This window comes from Epinephelus fuscoguttatus, linkage group LG13, assembly GCF_011397635.1.
Source record: "Epinephelus fuscoguttatus linkage group LG13, E.fuscoguttatus.final_Chr_v1".
Lineage (NCBI taxonomy): Eukaryota > Metazoa > Chordata > Actinopteri > Perciformes > Serranidae > Epinephelus > Epinephelus fuscoguttatus.
Window position 1 is genome coordinate 29,349,286 of NC_064764.1, and position 17,309 is coordinate 29,366,594.

General features: G+C 40.6%; 3 protein-coding genes across 4 annotated transcripts; all 3 read left to right on the forward strand.

The window, feature by feature from the left end:
• The first annotated feature begins 381 nt into the window (after positions 1-381).
• wu:fc50b12 (uncharacterized protein LOC103911624 homolog) lies at positions 382-2,784 on the forward strand. Its single transcript, XM_049594290.1, has 4 exons — positions 382-425; positions 541-622; positions 732-895; positions 2,322-2,784. The coding sequence occupies exons 2-4, from the start codon at positions 602-604 to the stop codon at positions 2,554-2,556; spliced, it is 420 nt and encodes a 139-aa protein (XP_049450247.1). The 5' UTR covers positions 382-425; positions 541-601; the 3' UTR covers positions 2,557-2,784.
• Positions 2,785-5,644: 2,860 nt separating this feature from the next.
• On the forward strand, positions 5,645-11,602 carry kbtbd7 (kelch repeat and BTB (POZ) domain containing 7). Its single transcript, XM_049594711.1, has one exon. It carries the CDS (start codon positions 6,017-6,019, stop codon positions 7,886-7,888), a length of 1,872 nt encoding a protein of 623 aa, XP_049450668.1. The 5' UTR covers positions 5,645-6,016; the 3' UTR covers positions 7,889-11,602.
• An 866-nt stretch (positions 11,603-12,468) lies between these two features.
• On the forward strand, positions 12,469-16,877 carry zgc:101559 (Ras-related protein Rab-33B-like). Of its 2 annotated transcripts, none has more exons than XM_049594948.1 (2): positions 12,469-12,744; positions 15,596-16,877. In XM_049594948.1, exons 1-2 carry the CDS (start codon positions 12,487-12,489, stop codon positions 16,040-16,042), a joined length of 705 nt encoding a protein of 234 aa, XP_049450905.1. In that variant the 5' UTR covers positions 12,469-12,486; the 3' UTR covers positions 16,043-16,877. The 2 variants fall into 2 exon arrangements, with proteins under 2 accessions (XP_049450905.1, XP_049450906.1); XM_049594949.1 differs by having other exon boundaries at positions 15,602-16,877.
• Positions 16,878-17,309: the final 432 nt, after the last annotated feature.

Consider the following 17,309-nt stretch of genomic DNA (forward strand, 5'->3'; position numbering starts at 1 on the left):
AGGAGGTGAATTTTTAAAGTGAATAAAAGCCTTTCAAAATATCTTTCAGTCTGTCTTAATATGGTTATTTCAGCTGACACTGGGCGAGAGGTGGGGTACACCCTGGACAGGTCACCAGACTATTACAGGGCTGACACATAGAGACAGACAACCATTCACCAATTAACCTGCATGTCTTTGGACTGTGGGAGGAAGCTGGAGTACCCAGAGAAAACCCATGCTGACATGGGGAGAACATGCAGATCTAATGATGATTTCACTTTAATGTCAGCACAGTACACGTGTTTACCTGGTCTGACCAGATGACTGTTAACTCCCCAAGGGACCCTGGAGTCAAAGTGACTAATGTTTAACAGAGTAGTGTGTTGATGAATCTCCCCAGTAACACTCAAACCACGCTCATTTTTGACACACTGTACCTCAGGGTGAGTGATTCAAATCTCTGCCTGCTATATTTTTGTCTGTGAATGTATGTTTATTATACAGCAGTCAGTGATATCTGTGCGAGAAATGCTTCTTACAAGATCTTTGTTTAATAAGGTTTATAAAGACAGTTAATTAGAGGGTGCCTCGCTCTGCTGATCTGTTGGAATTTGAGATAATGCCCAACAAAGCCCAAGAGGTATGTGATCTGTAATCTGTTTTTGCTCCTATCAGTAAAATATTTCATTAATACTGTAATTTAAATACATTTATCTTTAGGTGACTTTGCATGTTGTTTTGTTTTGTAGGATGCTGTAATTAACCTGAAGACGCTGCAGGAGATTTCCACCCAGCTTGGTTTTGAGTGGACAGTTTTGGCGTATGAGCTCGGCTTCAACAGAACTGAGGTTGGGCGGTTCCACACCAAATCTACAGAGAAGAGTGTCCAGGCCAGGACCATGTTGGAAAGCTGGTAGAGTGTGTGTGCATGTGTGAAATTTCTCCAGGTTCTTTCAGTGTTCATTGTTAATGAGGTTTTTATCAGGAGCAGGTCTTCTCCTCTCCAAAACAAACAGACATGTTGATTTAAACTGGTAAAAACACTGAATAAAGCAGGACCACGTTACGAATTCATGTTTCTCCAATGCTATGGCTCATCCAAGACATGCACCTGCTGATATGTGTTTACCTTTCTTCTTCAACTTCAAGATCAATATCCAGATGTTGAGGTTTTGTTGTAAAACTGAATTATACACAGAGGTCTCTTCCTCTCAAAAACAAACCAACATATTCTCACTCCGACCTTGTCACATATTGAGGTTTGGTCATGGACTTTCAACGTCCGGATTTGACGTGAAAGTTACCCTGGGTGCATTGGTTGTTGACGTTCTGGGACGCTGTGTCAACTTCAGCCTGTTACATACATTGTCTTCTTTCAAAATACATGTACGTTTTGACAGAAAAACAACCCAGGGTTTGAGCGTGCTCTCTGGAGTGAAGATTGACCCGCTGTGTTTCCCCCTGACGCCACCAAGTGCCATTTAACTATAACAGTGACTGGCTCTGTATCATGCCGATGATAAAGGATGCCTTTTTTCGTTGGTTCCTGATGCCACAAGTCACTGCCCAAGCGCCGGATTTTGACGACTTTGGAGTGAGACTCATACTGCATGTTGTAGAGGGGCTGCTAACTCAGGTGGCTGATGCAAAAACGTGGATGGCCCAGTGTGTTTAGTTTGTCCATTCTGGGCTACTGTAGAAGCAATGCAACATGGCAGACTCTGTAGACGAGGACCCGCTCCCTATGTAGATATAAACGGCTCATGCTAAGGTAACAAAAACACAATGATTCTTATTTTCAGGTCATTATACACTTACGACAACATATTTATATTATATTCCATTTCTGCCAATATATCCTCCTAAATCCTGCACACTGGACCCTCAACATGTCACTATGCTGACATAATGCTTCAGCATATGGGGGAGATTATTCATATAAGGATAAGCATATAAGGATCCAACTACACTGGCTCCCTGTTCAGTACTGGATTGATTACAAAACCCTCTGCTCACCTTCAAAGCCCTCTGCAACGTAGCCCCCACCTATCTCTCTGACCTCCTCCAGTAGTACACCCCCTCCTGCTCCCTGCGCTCTTTCTCTGGTGGTCTCCTGACATTTTCCACCTCACGTCTCAGCACTATGGGTGTTAGGGCTTTCAGCTGCACTGCCCCCATGCTCGGGAACTCCCTACCCCCACACATTCAACAGACTGACAGCATAACATCCTTCAAATCCCTTCTCAGAACCCACCTGTTCAAACTGGCTTATGCACTTTAACAATGACTGTACCCTCTGTATACCTATCATTGACATCACTGTCCTTCTGTATTCACAGGTATGAAAAGTCATGGGACAAGCCCAATAAGACCAAGCTGCTGCAGGATGGACTGGAGCGAGCAGGCAGACGGGACCTGGCTGAGAGGCTGCGGTGCCTCCACTGGGGCCACCAGAAACTGAGCCAGAGGGTGGAGCTGCCCTCCGCCTTCCCTTTCCTCATCACAGTCCACAAGACCATCCGCAACCAAGAGGCACTGCGCAGGATCAACGACCTCAACCGTAGATACACTTAAAGCTGAGTGAAAATGCAGCTATGGCTACACTTTTTTTTTTACTTTACAAAAATATTGTACTGTGCACTGCAAGTAGTCTGAAATTAATGTAATTATACTGATGCCACTGAACAAACAAATGAGAAGCATGAGATATGTAGTTATGTCACTTTTTGTCTTGCAAGAAATTCAAACGTTGCAATAAAGATGAAAAGCTCATTTTTAGGACTCATTTTCAGTTGTGTCTATCTTATTAAAATGCCATGTTTGACATCAAAATCAAATAAAAAAAATCTAATTGCTAATGACATACAGCACAAAATTATCATTAGTAGTAGTAGTAGCAGTAGTAGTGTACAATGTGTTTATTTAACTGTAATAGTATTTGAAAGTAGGTCAAGTAAATTTTTTGTATTTCAGGGGTATTGAGCAGGAATGTTGGTCAGACATCACAAGGATGATTTATTCCATATGACATGTGTCCTTGTGTTTGGCTGTTTTGGCACACAGTGCTCTGTGATGTCTACTAGAGGGGAGAATCTGAAATGGTTTGGTTTTGGCTACAGAAATCTGGTAGCCTATTTATTTTATTTTTATGTATCCTTTATTTATCCAGGAGGGTCTCATCAAGATACAAGATGTTGTCATCCAGGAAATCCTAGTCAAGATGGCAGCATCAGCAGTTTCACATAAAAGTTTCACATACAAAACACAAAACCAACGCGTGGGAAATAGTAGAAGAAGAGGCCGTACCAGGGATACCCATAACACATTCCACCTAAGTCAGGGATTATGTAGAACAGCAATATGTTTCCCCTGTGGGCACTTTGCATAAGACCTTTAAAGGTAATGGTATTTTGCAGCTCATGTCATGCCCATGTTGTATAAAAAGAGAAAGAAACCAGGCTCTGAGTGCACCTTGATAGCCCATTCCAGTTGTGTTGCCAGGCCCGGCACCATGAGGGGTCATAGGGGGGCTGAGTCCCCTCAGTTGTATTTTCTGCCACCCCCATTTAAGCTTTATGTATCTATGGAAAAATAGCAAAAACAACCAAACTACTGGCCAGGATACATTTGCATGTTGCTTAGCTGTAGGTGAGGTACCCTGTCCATCGTCCTGAAACAGAGCAGAGGAAATCAAATGACAGACAGAACATGATACTTAGTTCAGTTTCTTAGCCAGCTTGCTTTTCTTGGTTGCAAATAGAACTTTCATCCCCAGTCCACAGACAGAGTGGAAACAATGGGGAAGTGAAAGGACAGTCAACAAGAGAGAGAGAGAGAGAGAGAGAGAGAGAGAGAGAGAGAGAGAGCTGCAAGTTGCAAACAGTTGTTTCTTTGCACTTCCGCCTGCTGATTTTGGTAATTATTTCTCAAGTAGTTCAAAAACTATTTATCACTCCGTTGTACGTTCTTATGCGAATACTCTCATTAATAAATGTGTTTTGGGATTTAAAACAGTAGCCTTATAATGCTTTTATCTAGCCTTTCTGAGGATATTTCATGGCTTTGGAATGAAACGATTCTTTATTATGTACAAAATTGCCCTGTTGCAATTTTTCACTGCTCCCTCAGTCCATTTATCCTGGCTCCTGGTCTGTGTGGTGGTGGTATCGGACTTAAATATTAAGAATAAATGGGTTTAACTTATCTTTTAGTCACAAGAGTTATAGGCATTTAAAGGACATGTTGTGGTTCTATGTCAGCGTATGTATGAGACTATTTCTTGAGTGGGAGCAGTAACGTCCTAAAAATCATAAAAATAATTATTATTATTTTAAATATTATTATTGTACTTATACTAATACTTCTTCTTCTTAGTCTCCCTCTTCTTCTTAGTTTTAATATTACTATTATATTATTATTATTATCATTTTTATTATTATGACTTGAACACATTTGCATTTAAAATTTGTAACACATTTTATGACCACAAAATGAAACATCAGAGATAAAATTACATTTTCATTTAACATCCAGTGTATAAGATTTAGCAGATTTAGTGGTGTCTAGCAGTAAGGATTGCAGATTGCAACTAGCTGAATCCCAGTTAGAAGTCCTACAGTGTTATTTGATTTTTAATAAGGACACGAATTATCCAAAGAGGCCTCTTCCTCTCATGGCAATCAGGGTGTTCAAAGAGCATGACATCTGACACCACAAACATCTTTGATTTTGAGGATCTTGTTATTTGTGTTAAGAAAACAGAAAAAAATCTGAACAACAGCAGATAACTTCTCCCAGTTAGAATTCTATCAGTGGTCATCGCTCAGTAGGTTTTTATTAGGAACTGAATTATAAGCAGATGTCTCTTTTTCTCAAAAAAAAAAAAAAAACGGACCTGATTATTTAAATAGGTAAAAACACTGAAAAAACCTGCAAACAGGAAAAGAATCCAGGCACTCCAAACAAAAATGAGAATGAGGAAGGAAAGATTAGATTAAAAAGCCTTTAATATAATGGCCAACACATTAAAAAGCCAACATGTTTCGACCACTGTTGGTCTTCATCAGGGCTGGAGAAACAGATGAAAAACTGAAAAAAGCTGTTCACTTTTCAAAGAAATCTATGTTTTCCTGACACTTGTCTCAAAGGGTCTACTAAATATGGTGGCGGTGATTCTAAGGTAATGAAAACACAATAATTCTTATTTTCAGATGATTATAAACAGAAAAAGACATACTTATTATATTATACTCCATTTCTGCCAATATATCTCCCTGAATCCTCCACACTGGGCCTGTAAATAACAAGTTTAATTTGGGGCATTTATGGACTTCCATATATCATTTGAATCCGTCCAGATCAACCAAACTAAATAGACCCAGTTACACAAACCAATCAGAGAGGCGAACCCTTATTTAGCAAGGTTGTATGAGCCAGAGCGGAAACCCGGTAAAGTTGCTTTCAAAGTAAATTTATTTATTTTTTTCTTTAATATTAAAAGACGAAATTAAGCAGTAGTTGGTGGTAAACGTGAATACTGGCGTAAAAGGCCTGCGATGACTTAATAAATTGGATATCGAGTGACACAAATAAAAATCCGTGAAACACTTTAGCTTTATTTTGGCAACCACTTCCGGAAGTTGTAGTTCTAACCGCTGGTTGTTTGACATTGTTATTTTATGAGAGCTCTGGCTGTCTCCTACACTCAAAACAGATACCATTGACCGGAGAAAAATCAAAGAAAATTGACACTCCTGTCACGGCGGTTCTCGGGCTTTCATTTATGGATTATCTCTGATTGAAACGCGACGTCATGACTTGTAGGAGGCCGAGAACTGTTTGCTCTCAGACACACGGGCGACCGTTGAGCTGGTAATGTATTTTTCACAGCATATGTTTGACTGTGTTATAAACGGATGTGTCACCCTCAGCTCACGGACTCTGTCGTGTTAATGAGTATGTCAGCCGCACCACAGCGGGTTATTTGACACCTACGCCGACGTAAAATAACAATTTGCTGACTGGAGTTGCAGCAATGGCTTCGGCGCTGAGTAGCTTCAGTGGTCCCGAGGTGCTGGAGGACGTGAATCACGCTCGGAGTTTGATGGACGAGTTGAAATTACTGTACGACTGCCGGCTGCTGGGGGACGTTACTATCGGGGTTAAATGTGAAGAGGAGTCTCTGGAGCACTGCGGAGGGTCACCCAGGGGTGACATTGACCAACTTTTCCTGTGTAGCCGCAACGTCCTCGCTGCTGCGAGCCCTTACTTCAAAAGCATGTTCACCGGGGGATTAAATGAGAGCATGCAGCACACAGTGGTCATCCGCGGGGTGGACTCTGAGTCCATGTCTGTCATTATAGACTACTGTTACACCGGCAGGGTGACCATCACGGAGAGCAACGTCCAGAGGCTGTACGCTGCAGCCAACATGCTCCAGCTTGAGTACATCAGGAAGGCTTGCTCCAGCTTCATGACAAGGAGGCTGGACCTCTCCAACTGTGTGGGGATACTGAAATTTGCAGACACCTATGACAACCCAGAGTTGAAGGAGAATGCACAAGCTTTCATAGCCAGGAACTTCAGCCAGATGTGTAATGGTGGAGAGCTGTGTGAGCTGGATTTGATGCAGCTGAAGGAGATGTTGTCTCTGGACACTTTGGATGTGGACTGTGAGAGGAAGGTCTGCTCGGCTGCTTTGCAGTGGATAGAGGCGAATGCACCGCAGAAAAGGGAGGATGCACTACAGGCGCTGAAGTGTGTGCGGTGGAACTTGTTTACCGAGAAGGACAAGTGCTACCTGGAGGGCCTAATGGCGAGGCCTGTGATTGAGAAATACCTTGCATCTTTCTTTAACAGGTCTGCAGAGGACAGTTGTGGATTGCCTGCAACTCTAGACGTACCAAAACACAGAATAGGTGTAAGCGCAAAGGAAATGATTCTCTTCTTTGGCCTACCTAACGACAATATAATGTGCTGTGACCCGTACTCAGAGGACCTGTATTTCATGGCTCCTCCTTTAGAAGATCTCAGCAGTCAGGATTACAAACGTTCCACAATGGAGTCCTTAATTGCCTGTGCCACACCTGAGAACAACTTGTACCTAGCCTCCCATCTCTCTAAACACTTCTGGCTGTACAACCCTGTGCTCAACAAGTGGCAGGAGTTGGCAGAGAGGCCGCTGGGGAGGATACACTCTGGAATGGGCTACCTCAACGGCCATGTTTATCTTCTGGGAGGAAGAAATCCGGTGACGGATACCAGGCTGAAGGACGTGGAGTGTTACAGCGTCCAGAGGAACCAGTGGACATTTGTGGCTCCTCTGCCTCATTCTTTAGGTAAAATGCAGGTGGTGTCACTAAATGACCACCTGTACGTGGTGAACAAACGGAGAATGCTTTGCTACGATCCCAAGAGGAACCGCTGGCGCCACTGTGGGTCGCTGAGAAGAGACAAGCTTCACAAAGCATGCGTGTTTCAGGATCAGATCATCTGTGTGTGTGACATCCCCGTGGTGAAAGCCTACAGCCCCACCAGAGGGGAATGGAAGAGACTGGGTGACATTCCCATTGACAGTCGTGCTTTAAACTACCAGGTGATCCAGCACAACAACAAGCTGCTCCTCCTCACTCAGACTTTACTGCAGCACAACAAAAACAGGGTCCTTATCCATGAATACGACCAAACCAGGGACACGTGGAAGAACATCATGGCGGTCTATGTGTCCACCCTGGGGCCCGTGTGTGTTTCAACACGTGTGTACCCCGCATGCCTGGGCTCTGCTCACAGCTTCTCCACAGAGGAGGACGATGACAGCGGCTCTAGTGCCGACTGGGACTTTGATGGATTGACAGACGCAGACTCCGACTCTGGCAGCTCCAGCTCATTCTCAGATGAGAACTGGTAGTGATTACTGTGTCAAAGAAAAACTTAACTTATTTATAATGTGATGGATTTTTACAGGGTTCTGTCTGCCAGGAGAGACTATAGATCCAGATCTAGTTCAGTATTAAAGCCAGACACTTACAGTAGAAGCACAAGTCCATCGAAATCCTTACTGCACTCTGATGGTTTTCTTTCTCTGCACCAGTCTGGCTTATGAATATTTACTGAAGGGGAGAAGAAGCTAAGCAGAGTTGGTTTCTGAAATACCCAGACACAAGGGCTTTCTTGTTCAATTTGTATCATGTGCTGCCAGCATGAAGGACAGTGTGCTGTCTTGTAGTCTTGTTTACACAATAACTCAAGACAGATACATAACTTCAGCAATAAATTCCTCCGTAAAGTCGTAACTTACCACATCAGTGAGGGCAGCTGATTGAAGGGTACTTCAGTCCAGACGAGTACTATTACACTTCCATAAAATTGGAGGAACTGGTGAGAGACCGATAAACAAAGAAATAAAAATAGAAGCAGTAGAGGCTGTTATATCCTGACTTTTGGTCTTTAAAGGTCCAGTGTGCAGGATTTAGGGGCATCTAATCTATTAGCAGAAATGGTATATCCTCTTGAGACCCTGTGTCCTCTAGGGCTGCCACTAACGATTATTTTCATTATCGACTCATCTGTCGATTATTTCTGCGATTAGTCGACTAATCATTTCATCGAAAAATGTGTTAAAATGTTGAAAAATGTCGGTCTGTCTCACCCAAACCCCAAAATTACATCATCTAATGTCTTGTTTCATACTCACGCCAAAGGGTTTTAGTTCACTGTCACGGGAGAGTGTGTAAAGCTGCCAATATCTGAACGTAAGAAGCTGCAGTAAGAGTATTTTGGGGTACTTTTATAGTGCTTTTCTATGAAAAATGACTCAAACTGATTAGTCGACTACTAAAATAGTCACCGATTATTTTAATAGTCGATTAGTTGACTAATTGTGGCAGCCCTAGTGTCCTCATTTGAGGACATCACCTTTTGATTTTGGGTTTCCTGCACATTATACTTCATTCTGCTTAACATAGACCTGTTGTCCTTGGTTGAAACTTGTTTATTTGTGCTAAATAATGTCCGTAGTTTAATGTGGCAAACAAATTTGACCAATTTTAACAACAGTAACAAGTATTCAGGCATTGAAATGAACATTTTTGAACAGTTCTAGACTTAACTAATGACCCCTAACCCGCAGCGTTACAACATATTAAACAATTGTTGCATTGTTTGTAATTTCGTTTTTGCACAACAATGTCGAGGCATTGAAATAACAGTTTAATAATTTATTTCACACTTGTGATTATTAAAAATAAACCCATTGTCTCCATGTGAAGACATTTTTTCCCCCAAAAACTACTTCCTGTTCAAAGACAGTGCTTCATTTTTTATATATTGATCAGGGCCTACTTTCCGGAGTAGCATGGAGAAATTAAAAAATGCATACCAAACAAAAGCTGGGGTCTCAGGAGTATGTAATCATAGATATCTTTTCTTTCGTTTATGATCACCTGAAAATAGCAATCATGGTGTTTTTGTTATCTTAGAATGAGCCATTTATACCTACATAAGGAGCGGGCCCTCTCAGATGGAGTCCACCATGTTGTTATACAGTAGCCCAATACTGACAAACCAAACACAGACTCTAGATAGGGCCATTCATATTTTTGCACCTGCAACCGTAGTTCTCCGACACGCTTGGCACATGGGAGAAATTTCAGTTATGCAACCTTACTGCAAGATGCCACTAAATCCTACGCACTAGACCTTCAAGGTCATCCTACACTTCCCATAATGCAGTGTTTTCCAAACTGAGCCTGCAGGTAGATGCACAAGTTCAGAGGGAAAATTTCAAATGGAACTAAAGCTTATTATAGCAGAGACATTTTAACTTGTCAAACACAGGTGTTACTAAGATAATTAATCGTTGAACATCATTAATTTCATTACTTCCACCTCTGCTCTTCCTGCTATGACGGAGTACTCTAATGCTGCCAGGGTGAAAATTGCAAAGCTTGTTAAGCTCATCAAGGTAACACATCTGTCAAATCTGAAATACAAAGATGCCTATCATGCTCTTGCGTTCACTGTCACTATAGGAGCAGAATCTTTTGTGTGTGACACCTCTGTTAGATACATTTTTTCAGTTTCTTAAGGGGGGCGTGACAGAAGAAGTTTTGGAGACACGGCCATAATGCAAATTGCAGATTTCTTTATACTTGACGGTGCTCCTCCAGAGCTACAAAAGAGTTATAGTTAACTGTTTTGCGCAGGAAGAACAGCATTTCCTATGACTGGTAAAATGACTTTGACGTAAAAATCGGAGGGCCTTTGAAGGAATACTTCACCCATAAAATGACCATAAGAAAATCAGATAGTCATGCCATGTTCCTTTTACTGGCTTGGCGCCACAAAGAATGCTGAACATACTGATTTATTGATTGATTTTGGACCACGTTTAGTAGAAAACCTATATCCAAACATCTGTTCACAAACTCCCACACAACTCATGCAGTATAATCTTAGTTGTATTTATCCAGTCACATGCTTAGTACTTCTCATACACATGGTCATTTTGTGTGTGAAGTATTCCTTATATGCTTTGGGCTGGTGTTTTGTCATATAAAGACACATTTTTGACAGAAATATTAATTTTATTGTGCTTGAATAAATGAGTACACCTGCTTATGACTGGCGTGAAATCATGACTGTGAGTTACGGGACATCAGGCAGCTCAAGTGCCTCATGTTTATGACTTTAAACACAACTGGTCATTTACAGGGCTTTAAAATTTGCTGTCCCTTTCTCTGATGTTGTTGATTCAAGACGTCTCTCTCACACACACACACACACACACACACACACACACATACACACATACACAGCTGGTGTTTTAAAAACTGCTGTATGAAACGTAGAAGCCAACACGCTCACTCAGGTTTAGGCTTCAGTAAAAAGCCTGTTTGCCATGATTGACTTTGTTATTTTTTTAGATGTAGTGAAATTAGGTGGTTTTGGTGACAAATGCTAAATTTTATGAAGTTTATTTGAAGCTATTTTATTGGATGTATGTATGTGTTTTCTTATCTGTGATTTTTAATTTAATCTTTATGTTGCATTCAGGAACCAGAATGTTTCAAGAAGTGTTTTGAGTATTGTTTGGTCCTGATGAACTGCTGGAGGATATTTTGTCTGCATGTAATAAAGCTGTTGCGAAGCCATCGTCCTCCCCGACCACTCCACACACTCATTTACCAGTTTATTAGCTGCGTTGAAGCACGATGGAGTGTTTCTAATGTGTCTACGCTCATTAATATTAGTGTTGTAGGCAAAATATTGAAATCACCCTTTACATATAATGCAATGCCACAAACTACAGTCTCCAGAATTAAAAATGAAATTGAGTCAACACATCTAATAAACAGTTTAGACAAACACTGAACATTATAAAATTCATGGTATTTATTACAGGGCTGTTACATTAAGCTGTATTAGTTTCTGCTAAGTGTACCTAATAAACTGGTAAATGAGTGTAGCTCTAAATGCTGTCCCTCTGTATGATAGATAATTGAAGTGTTACTTTGTGTGTGTGTGTGTGTGTGTGTGTGTGTGTGTGTGTGTGTGTAAAGGGGTGATTGGCTGTGGTCTGGAATATAAATCTGTTTTGGTGTATGTGTCAAATAAACAAAGGCGCCTGATGCAAAAAAATATTTGTGTGGGCATTTTTCTCCCCCCAAAATTTTTATTCAACAAGTTAGTGCACACAACACATTAGGTACACATTACAAGACTCAGAAGTATTGTAGCATAAAACATCTATATTGTTAATACATGTTGAAACTGAAGGTTACAGTGATAAAATTGAGCGGATTTGAGGATATTATAAAAACAAAATTCAATTTCCACTGTCTATTTCATGATTTACAACAAAAATAGTTTTGAAAGTTCCATATTCAGATTTGAATCAAACATAGAGATTGAGTATGTAAGTAAGTATGTAACTTGTCAGAATAAACCCATGAAATGTCATGTCGAAATCAAACTTCATTAATTGGTCAGTTAATTAATTCATAACCAATAAAATGTCAATAAATGACTGCATATAACATAAAAATAAGTATTGAAATGAAATTAAATGAATTAGATTAAAAAACAAACAAACCGGAAAGCCAGAAAAAGAAGGCAATCATTTGTTTCCTTAAGAGCCTGGCACATGGTACATATAATAACGATTCACAAGACTGTATAAGTATACTGACGAACACATTACTCAAATATAACACAAAATGATTATAATATAATAGTAATGAAAAAGCGAGGTACAAGGTACAGTTCTCTGCATCTCTGTGATCCCGCCTGTTGAAAATGAATTTACGAAATTAAATTAAGCTTTCTTATTCTTTGGAACACAAATTATATGTTTTTAATTGAAGAATATCCCCAATAAAACAGAAATATTACCAACAAATGCTTCAAGTTTGGCTTTAACTGTAAATAACGTTTATGTCTATTGGTCCCTCTCAAATCTCGCGATGTTTCGGCGCCGTCCACATCCAGACCGCGAGAAGATGAGCGATGGCAATAGAAAACAAACCTGGAGACGATTTTGACACCGTTTTCGGTCAAAATGACTCCTTAGAGCTCTCCTCCCAGCACGACTATGAGACTGCGCAGGCTCGGATATTCAAGATAATAGTCATAGGAGACTCTAACGTGGGGAAGACGTGTTTGACTTACAGGTTTTGTGGGGGCACTTTCCTGAAAAACCCCGAGGCAACGATCGGGGTCGATTTCAGAGAGAGGACGCTGGAGCTCGATGGGGAGAGTATCAAGGTGAGAGGAGGAAATAGAAACACACACCTGCATTGTAATATCACGCAAACACACATGGCTGAATTTCCTATAGGATTAACACAGCCGTGTGCTTGAGCTAAGGTTTATAGGTGGACACAGGCTGACCTAGAGTCAGCTTGCAGACATTAAAAGGATAGCACCACTACAAAATGTAGGCCTGCCTCTTTATAGTGACCAGCTGCTGACACAAGAAAACACATGATCACTTTATAGCACACAGTATAAAGCAAAGGTGGAGCAAGTCTACATCTCTGTTGACTTTTTACAATACTTTAAATTATTCATATAATATATATGTTATATATAATATACTAATTTTGATTTCAAAGGTGGGCACAGTTACAGGGTGTCTACAGGTCCTTAAAAGGTCCTAAAATGTCTTAAATTCAACAATAAGGCCTTAAAAATCATTAAGTAGTCTTAAATTTGAATTTGCAAGGTCTTTATTACCACAGACATTTTATCTAATTTCATTTATCCACATTTCAAATGTTACAGATCTTTAAAAAAAACATTATAATACTGTAATTTTACTTAATACTAGATTGACTTAACCCACGCTAATAACCATATTCCTACCTAACACTTAACCTCTACACAAGAGCACATATATACTACTTACCTGCAATGCTTACCTGTGATGCTTAAGTACATTCAACATAATTTGTCCAATTATCTGTCCCTAAATTTGGTTAAAAGGTGTCTTGAACAGGTCTTAAAAAACATTAAATTTAACTGTCTGATACCTGTAGACACTCTGAGTTAGGACAGACACAAACGTCAAAAGGGCTTTAGTTTTTCAGATACCCCAACCTGAGGTCAGGGGTGGATTATGGTACAGTGGGCCCCTTGGCACAGACATGCAGAAGGCCCCACCACCTCTCAGACTTTATAGTTGTTTAGCATTTTTTCTTGTGTTTTTTGCATCTCTTTGTAGTAGTTACACATCTTCCTGTGGTTTCGTGTTTCTTTGCGGCCATTGTGTGTCTCTTTGTAGTTGTTTTATATTACTTTTTTTGTAGTTATTATTGTCTGTGGTTGTTTTGCCCCTTTTTGCAGTCATTTTATGTCTGTTTGTAGTCATTTTATGTCTCTTTGCAGATGTTTTGCATGTCTTTGCAGTCATATTATGTTTCTTTGTGGTTCTTTGAGTCTCTTGCTGCTCGGTACATGTCTCTTTGAGTGACATTTTGTAAGTAGAGGCCACTCTGGGCACCTGTGCCCTAAATGCCAGTTTAGTAAGTCATCCATGCCCCCACACAAGTAAGAGACTAAAACCAGCTCAAATGAAACAGTTGCATGTTACAGTTATCTGGATTTTTAATAAGGTTGAGCTACTGCGACACCAGAATTCTCCTGCTGGGGATCAATAAGATGTACTTTATCTTACATATGATTTAACCCTTAATGTTAATCTTAATCTTAATGCTAGTTAAATAAGCCTTTCCCCACAGCGTTTTTTATAATGATGTACAGCACAAGTGTAGCATTTTGACATAGTAATTAAGCTGGTATTAAGTTGTAGACCTTAAAGGATAATGTCCGCTCTGTGTCTGCAGAATATTTACTCTTTTTGGGAGTCAGCAGCCAGAGCTGAGGGCGACTTGCTAGGCCTCTCTCAATGGGCCATTTCCACTGCACACATTTTGTCATAGCAGGAAAAGCACATGTGTTAATGATAACATTAAATAATGACTCTGTCTATTTGTGTCCTGGTAAGCCATGATAGTGTGACAGTGAGCCAGCATGCAGAATACCAGGACCCTGAAACTGAAGCAGCCATCATTAATTAAATTATTTACACCATGCTTTTCCTACTGCAACACGCTGCCATTTTGTGACAGGGTGATATTATATTTTTCTTATTGTCAACAAATCAGATCAACTCCAGTAATGAGTGGTGTCTGTCTATAGCCTTCTCCTCTGTGCCACACACCTACATAGTTTATTCTGAGTCAATCCCACATACATAGCACTCAGTAATGTACCGAAATTGTATTAATCTGCTGACAATCGTCCTCTCAACTGCACCATCATTTCCTTTGGTTTTAGTGATGTTTGATTAAAACTACAGTTCCCTGCTGTTTTAGGAAATTACTAAGCTTTTGATTATGAAATATATATATGTGATATCTTTAGTAGCGTGCCACAGATGTTATTTCTTACTGTCAGGTGGATTAATACTGTGTTTGCTTTAGTCTTTTCTTGGGTTGACAATTAGAAACACATAGAATTACATTAGCCTTATTCTTTAGGTTACTGGTTCCCAACCTGGGGTCATGACTTCCACTAGGGCAGTGGTTCCCAACTGGTGGGTCCTGGTCCAAAAGTGGGTCACGGGTCCATTCTGACTGGACTGCAAGTGACTCGCAAGCATGTCAAGTTTATTAAAAACACACTATATTTTTAAGTACAGTGAATTTCCTGCACAGAGCTTTTATGTTGAAGTGCAGTTTCTTGCTGTACTTGACAGAGACAGTGAAGTAGGTCCCTGACATGGCCAAACGCAAGTATGACACTGAATATATTAAAGTGTGTGGATGATGAAATAATGACTAATGAGAAATCTGGACCCTGTTAAAAATCAGGAAATTCATCTCTGCTGGAATATTAACAGAAATAATCTGCTTCAGATTTATTCAGATTCCTCTTTTTACAAACGTCATGCAGGTATTGTGTTCAGGATTTGGGATAACTGTACAATTTTTCTGTGCTATTGTTGTTATGCATTGAGTATAATATGAACTATGTGACTTAGTCAGTTTATTCAATGATAAAAAAAAGGGGTCCCTTTAGATAGTCTCATTAGTATCTGTCTCTGCTGTGCCAGTTGCAGATCTGGGACACGGCCGGTCAGGAGCGTTTCAGGAAGAGCATGGTGGAGCACTACTACCGCAGCGTCCATGCCGTCATCTTCGTCTATGACGTGACCAGCCTCTCCTCCTTCGAGAGCATCCCCGAGTGGATCGAGGAGTGCAGCCGACACTGCGTGGGGCCCCTGGTGCCCCGCATCATGGTGGGCAACAAGTGTGACCTGAGGGACCGCCGGGTCGTCCCCACCTCGGCCGCGCAGTGTCTCGCAGACAGCTACAACTTTCCGCTGTTTGAGACGTCAGCCAAGGAACCTTCTGAGAAGGAACACGTTGACGCCATCTTTCTGACTTTGGCTTATAGACTGAAGAGCCACAAACCCCTGAGACTGAAGCAGCCGAGCGAGAGCAACCTCAGGCAGCTGTGGAGTCAGAGAGAGCAGGAAACAGGAATGTGTCAATGCTGAGGTTGCCTCCATCCTGTGTGGAGGTGTGTAGATCATCACAGCTTTCAGTGTTTCGTCCTGACGCTGAGACTGAAGTCAGAAAGACATCTTATGATCATGAGATAGAAAAGGTTTTACATTTTCCCTGCCTGCTGCAAGGTATAGCTTGTGACAGTATGGGCCTGTAAGTTTGCACAATATTAAATCAACATTTCAGTGAAATGCATGAATGAATACGGAGGTATGCCAAAACATTTGTGGCTCAAACTGCACATGGAATCACTTTGAGTCAAATAAAGAAAAGAGCATTGCAGAGTGCACTTTAAAACGTAGACAAATTATATGCAATCAGCCGTCTAGTAGCACTACACCATATCTGCAGCATACGACGCAGGCATTGAATTAAGAAACCAATTTCAGTGTAAGTAAAGGGACCAATAAGGTAAATTGAAACTGTGAAAAAAAGTGCAATCCTTTTGCTTTAAGTTATATTTTAACTTGATATTTCAGTTTTTAAAAAATGTAAATGCAGCCTGAGTTGTGGTGCCGTTGCTGAACGTGTATTTCTCAAATATAAGTATGAACATAACCAGCTTTGTGTCAGCTCATTCGCCTACACACTTCTCTCAATGAAAAAATGTCTTTTGGGACAAAATGCAAATCTACACTTGAGAAGCATGAGTGAACACATGCTCAGCTGCGTTTGAAAATTGTGATGCCGGAAGGTATTGATGACACGAAATAAAATCACAAGTGACTGACACTTCTTTTGCATGTGTACAATAATGCAAACACTTTCCAGCAGTATGGGGATTTGTGAGAATGTCAAGCTGCAATTCAATAAAAGTGGTTTCATCAGTGTGATTTAAAATGTTTGAGGTTTCTGGTGTGTTTGTTTGGTGTGATGCAGCCGCCATCTCATGCTGCTCAACTAATAATGTACTTGGATACGTACACATAATGACTGACGCTTAATTTCATTTTATTTCATTGCTTACTGTAAAACATGTCATCCTTCATCCATACATTCAGCCAACATGGAAGACGTACTTCAAGTGTCCAGAAAACTTGGAAATTCGAACACCTTAAATTCCATTATAACCAGGCTCGCTCAATCTGCTGATGAAGATCATGTCATATGATTGAAAGCTCCAGAACAGCTTGTAAAGGGACTTTGTGATGAGTTTGTTTCCTTCACCCTAGTTTGCAATATTTAACTGGACTTCAGCGATGACTAGTGGGCGTCCTTTGCACAGCTCTAACCCTGATGATGTGTTCAAGGAATCTT